We start from the raw sequence: 5,919 nt of genomic DNA on the forward strand, positions 1-5,919 counted from the left end.
AGGAAAAACCTACATCCACTTGGAGAGAACTGATTTACAAACTAGAAACCTCACTCACAAGCTCTGCTTCTGGAATTTCAGTTAATTATATGATGCTAATTGTAAGTCAATTAACTATTCTCTCCATTCCCTGAAGACAAATTAATTTCGCCTCAGTTCCTCTCTGTGCTCAGATTAGCTGTTTCTTGGATTTTACTCCCTTGATACTTCCCACTAACAGGAGATTTCTGCTTTCTTTTTTTTTTTCAATTAAATTTATACTGTAGCTTACATGATTTTGCTCAATTAAGAAAAATGCCAAAATTTCACATTTCAGACTTCACTGCACAGTTGGTTGTGTTGTTCAGGCTTTTTATGAATCATAAGAACCAAACACAAAAAGTTACTGTTCTGTCTATTCTGTTTAGCAGCAAAGTTTCTGATCACAGTACCAAGCTGGCGATGCCTGCACAGCTCCCTGGAGCCTGATCTCTATGGAAACTGTCATAAGGCTTCTGAAATACATCATCTAACTTATGGATAACCTTACACAGAAGAGTCTGATTGCTATACTCAGCTCACCATGAAAATCAAATCGTCAACAGCATTTTTGTTATTTCTGAATCTTCATCCAATTAACAGCTTATTCCCTTATCCTTAAACTGCCTTGACAGGTACAGAAGTTACAAACTCTTGTAATTCAAAGATTTAAAAGTTACAATTTTTCCAAGACTAACATCCGTGGGTTTTCTGGTGTTAGTTCTCTCAACAGTCTAGCGTGTCTAAAGTTGGCAATTCTTATTATCAGAAAGGATTTTTTAAAAGAAGAAGTTGAGAACTCTCGGCCTTATTTCTGAAAGCAAACATTCTGGATGTTCACCTCTCAGCTTCTACCTATTACAAGGAGTAGTATCCAGAGATGGTGAAATCCGTGAAGGCTTACTAAAAACAATTCAGAAACCAAAAAATTAGCTGGCTTTTCATTTTCCTCTCTTTTCACTTCTAAAATCCATGTTCTGGGATGGAGAGTGCTCTACATAAACATTATCTAAAAATTTCAAGAACTATACTTTTGTATCAGCACATTCCACTGTTACGAGTTAAAATATTACAATATACTTGCTCCTAACTCAGGGAATTTAAACAACATTAATTTGTATAATAATTTACATCTATTAGCCCTTGTTTATTCTTTGCTTCTTGAACAGCCTTGATTGTACCAAGCTGTGCGTTTTTCAGGAGTTGAGAATTATTGTATCAGGCTAGAACTAAAAAAATTCATCTGAAAAAGCACAAGATTGATTTGTACACAGTTGGCTATCTCTGGATCAGAAATTACCTACCGCTGCTTTTTTTAAATCTCTTCTGCACATTACCAGTGCAGCTGAACAAAAGAAACAGACACTGGCAGATGAAAGATTAGAACTTATGTCTGGAATCTTTTTCTGTGCCAAAATTAACAGCCATTCTCCACCGCAAGCCCAGCAGTCCATGACTCCTCACAGTCTCTTGAGTATCTCTGCAAAGCCACAGCTGACTTGCTACAGCCAACTGCTTTTCTACCTCTCCTTTCTTCTAACAGCCTAAGACTTATTTTGAAGTCAAACCTAAAGCACTCCGTTTTGCAAAGGCTTAGAGTCAGTCTGCCAAAAAAACAGCAGCAGAGACCAAATCATCGCCTCCAGCAGTTTTGAGAAGGATACTTTCTTGTCGTGTATTTTTCTGTTAAAGCTACTGCTGCTTTCTCTGCTCCAGTACACAAGATTCCAGGTGTGCTGTAAACTGCTCCAGTCTACCTGGGGTTACCTGAGACTGTCTGCAATTTGTACCTGCACAAACTGAATGTGGTCATCATCACTGCCATACACCTCAGCCTGTCCATCTAGCAGATTTCCATCAAGCAGCTTGTGATCAGCTGAGTAGTACAGCGTTTGAACCTGCAAAAACAACAACAGAATACCCATGTGGCTACTGTCTCCATTACTACTTGGCTACAGGCAGATTACAAAAGGCAGGCGCCAGCATACTTCTCGTCATCTCATCTCAATCTAGCAGAATGACAAAACTAAAAGGAAGCAGATGTCATGGTGGCAATCTTCAAACATGGGATGGAGGCTCCTTACTTTCTCAGCTTGAGAGAAATCTTCGTTTTCCAAGGACTTCTACTGTTTTTCCAGCACAGAAACATTAGACAAGCAAGATGCACATTAAATTGCAGAATTACACAAATTCCCAATCTCATGCAAGCATTTTCATTATCCCCACAAACAAGTTTTCTGCTTTGAAAAATACACATATTTATCTTGATCAAAAAAAGTTAAAGAGAAGCCAACAGTGGACTCTAAGAGAAAGGTACGGGGATGAGGGAAGACAACACAAATTTCAGTTCTGTAGGAAACTGTTGTCCACAACTAAACATCAGATGCAACTGTTGCAGTGAAATCCATCTGAATTTCAACATGACCAAAGCTTTTAAAATTAGTTTTTCCAAGAGGAATGATACACTTGAGACTATACGACAGTATCAACATGTACTTTTGCCTATACAAGCGTTGCCAAAGATCTAACAAACTGGGAAAATTTTGATGTTTCACGGGTTAAGTCCATTTTCTCTAGCCAATTAAAAATTTAGATTCCCTGCTCATTTTTCCATTAAAAACTGACCAGGCTACATCTAGTATTAGTATTCACGAGTAAAGCCATTTAATAACACACAACTTAAAAGAATGTATCCTGTAAAGGAGTAAGTAAACACCATTAAATCATCATCATCGTTCTCTGCCCACAGCGGATTTTCTTAGGAGAACTGGGGCAGGACTGCTGCTTCTGTACGTGTCAATACACTTGAGGTTTCTTCTTGGTTCTTCAGCCTTGGTATCCTAGTTTTGTTAATAAACCTATGGGGAGATAAATCAACGGGGAGGAACAACCATTAGAAGCTTTTACCTACTTTGCATTTACAAGCAAAACCTGCAAAGGAAAACATCAAGAATCTATGGCAAGTTTCAGTACCACCTCCCCAGTTCTAAAGCGAGATGACACGCCACTTTGAGGTAACTATACAGCACATAGTGAGCAAAAAAGGAAAGCGGAATACCAGACTGAACAGTTCATTCAGCTCACCTGAACACCCCCCCAGTTTCTCAGCTTAGGGGTACCTACAGTAAAATTTAAATTCTTTAGGGTCACAGTTTAAAAAGTGAAAAAATAAAAAAAATTAAAAGAAAAAGGGATCATCCTTCACATTGACTTTTTTTAAAAACAAAACAAAACAAAACAAAAAACCAACCAAACAGCTGTTTAATCCCATTTTCTTAAAGACTAACCTCTTCCATTAGATCTTCCAGGCTGTCTCCATTCTCCCAGATGCTGCGCTGTACCCAGTTGATTACCTTTGTGTACAATTTGCCATTGCTGGGTAGGCCAACATTGTCTTCCAGCATTATTTCAAGCTTGAATTAGAAGAGGAAAGGGTGGTTTACTCTACAGGTATAACCACTGTATTTGTAGTATACTGTACTTCATGTAGCGAGCATTACTCTCACTTTACCGCAGGGTGAGAAAACACCACCTATGAGGAGCTTTCAGCCTATAACACTGAAAGTATAAAACACATTCAAGTACAACTGCAGTTATCTTCTACCCTTAGAAAGGATGATAGTAAGTATTCTCTACAGTTAGGGTTCACAGCAGTATGAATATTATACAGATCCAGAATTTTCACATTGTTGGTAAAAGCCAGTACACCAAGTTTTCCCACTCCCAAAAAGGAAGCCGTAATAGTTGCCCCTTGGGTTGCCTTTTGGAAGTCACGTACCAGAAGGAAGTCTACAAACTTAAGCTAACCTTTAACCGTGGAAGTTTGAGAAATTCTTCCTGTTCTGAAATCTGTAAAAGATGTTCCTGAATGTAGCCATCAATCTTGTTCAACAAACGTGAGTCTCCCATACAACTTGCAAAGTTTCGGTAAGAGATGCAGCTCTGAACATCCATCTTGGAGAGCAAATAGTCACCACAAACCTTTTAAGAAAAAAGGCTGCATCTTAGTTTACAAGTATACAAGATTTTTACATGTTTAAATTATACATCCCAACACACAGCAAGAGCTGTTTTGTAACTGCAGACCTGTAAATAAAAGGTTCCCTTCCACAGGAATATGCATATATTAAAAGAAAAAGTCACATACATTTGAAAGCTACTCACATATACATTGACCCCATGCTTTTCTACGGAATGCCTATTCAAACTGCTTATCTGCAGGCAAGGGAAGACAAGAATCCCAATTCCCTTGTCAAAGGTATCCCTATATACAGCAAGAGCAAGTATTTCTAAAGTCAAGAGCTACCAAACTTATGTTCAGGAGTGTGTGGATTATTCTTTCACATATCACTGCCACAGATGTACAGGTTTAATTATGCCTCCAACACAACCAAGTACCCCACCACTTCCTCGAACCTGAAGGAAGTAATCAGCTGTGACTCAGAAGCCATTTTGCTTATAGGGTTGCACAAATACAAAACTTCAGAGAACCCTTCAGCACAAAGATAACGCAAGTGGAAGTAATACAAGCTAATGTCACTCAAATCAATACAATGCTAATGAACACCTAAAGCAGCTTATCCACTCAGTCTTTTTCCAACAGAACCATCATTTTTGTCTTATTAACACCAAAGAGCTTAATACTGTCAGCCTGAGAAAGCAAAATGGAATTTTGCAAGAGCTGAGAACTGTACCTGCTTAACTCTCTCCATCTTCAACTTCTTTGCTGCAGAGTACACATCTTTCACCAGTTCTTTATCAGCTTTCAACCTATTTAAAAAATGTTATCTTTACTATTTTTATTCTTTAAATTAAAGTCTAGTCTCTCTAATTTCTGTGAATACTACTTATTTCTGTGAAAACTACTTACTGAGCAGTATAGGCGTAATTCAACAGAACTTCAACAGCTTCTGGATTGAGATCATCGAATTTAACATGGGAAATTCCATGAGAATCACTATCACTATTGAAGATTTCAAACAGGTAGGGACTGCAGCAAGCTAGCACGGCTCGGTGTGCCAACATCTCATGTCCACATACCTTTATTTGAAACACAAATAAGAAACCCACATGCTGGTAAGAATTTTTTTTAAAGTACGTTTGTATTAAAATAGCATAAAGGCTGACCCAAGTGAATGTCACTTTTCAAATCAATAGTGTCTCCAATTTAGGTCAGCTGAAAAAAAGGTCAGCATCACTTCTCTCAAAGTATATCTGATTTTTGGTTTTAAGTATGCATTTTTCAGAAAAATCAGATTCTAAAATCTCATGCGTCACAATCAATGGAGCACATAGCATTACACAGCGTAACGAAAACCCCACCGCATTCAACCATTATACTCGGACTGAAAAAAGGTACCTGGAGACGGACATCACAGAACTGACCACTTTTACGTAAGGCATTTAGTTTGGCAACAGATGACTCAATGAAGTTTTCATCTTCAAACATCAAATATCCATTAGGAATCATTTTGGTGTTGGTCTGGCTGAAAACAGAATGTATAAAGTTTACGGATACAATGTTTTACTTCCGTAGAGAAGTACTATTAACACATTGTTTGCAAACAAACATCCATGGGGAATTTAAAAAAAAAAAACCCTCAAAAAAAAAAAAAGCCTAGAAGAGTACTACTGCTGATGAGTACATGTTGACAACAATCCTTTGGATTGACTGGATTCATGATTTTCAGAAACTGAGGCCACAACTTTTAACTTATCCACATCACTTCAGTAGGTACTAACTCCAAAACCACCTGTGCTAGCTCTGTGGGAGCAAGGTGGAAACCACTGGATTATGCAAGAGGGTACATTCCCCTCTCTAAAGATCCAATTTGGTAGATTCACAACTATTTTCTGCTCACTGAATGAAATCTGTCATACTGGTCAGCTTCATTTTTTTGC

The 5,919-nt window shown here is 38.0% G+C and overlaps 1 protein-coding gene across 1 annotated transcript in view; it reads right to left on the bottom strand.

Moving 5' to 3' along the window:
• Positions 1 to 5,488, bottom strand: part of IVNS1ABP (influenza virus NS1A binding protein) — an 8,896-nt gene extending 3,408 nt beyond the window's left edge. The window contains exons 1-6 of the mRNA XM_010086841.1: positions 5,378 to 5,488; positions 4,889 to 5,058; positions 4,713 to 4,788; positions 3,826 to 3,999; positions 3,306 to 3,431; positions 1,809 to 1,916 (exon numbers count right to left, since the gene is read on the bottom strand). Of these exons, the coding sequence (XP_010085143.1) occupies positions 1,809 to 1,916; positions 3,306 to 3,431; positions 3,826 to 3,999; positions 4,713 to 4,788; positions 4,889 to 5,058; positions 5,378 to 5,488 (765 nt within the window). The remainder of the gene's footprint in view (positions 1 to 1,808; positions 1,917 to 3,305; positions 3,432 to 3,825; positions 4,000 to 4,712; positions 4,789 to 4,888; positions 5,059 to 5,377) is intronic.
• Positions 5,489 to 5,919: the final 431 nt, after the last annotated feature.

This window comes from Pterocles gutturalis, unplaced genomic scaffold, assembly GCF_000699245.1.
Source record: "Pterocles gutturalis isolate BGI_N339 unplaced genomic scaffold, ASM69924v1 scaffold25801, whole genome shotgun sequence".
NCBI classification, from domain to species: Eukaryota; Metazoa; Chordata; class Aves; order Pterocliformes; family Pteroclidae; genus Pterocles; species Pterocles gutturalis.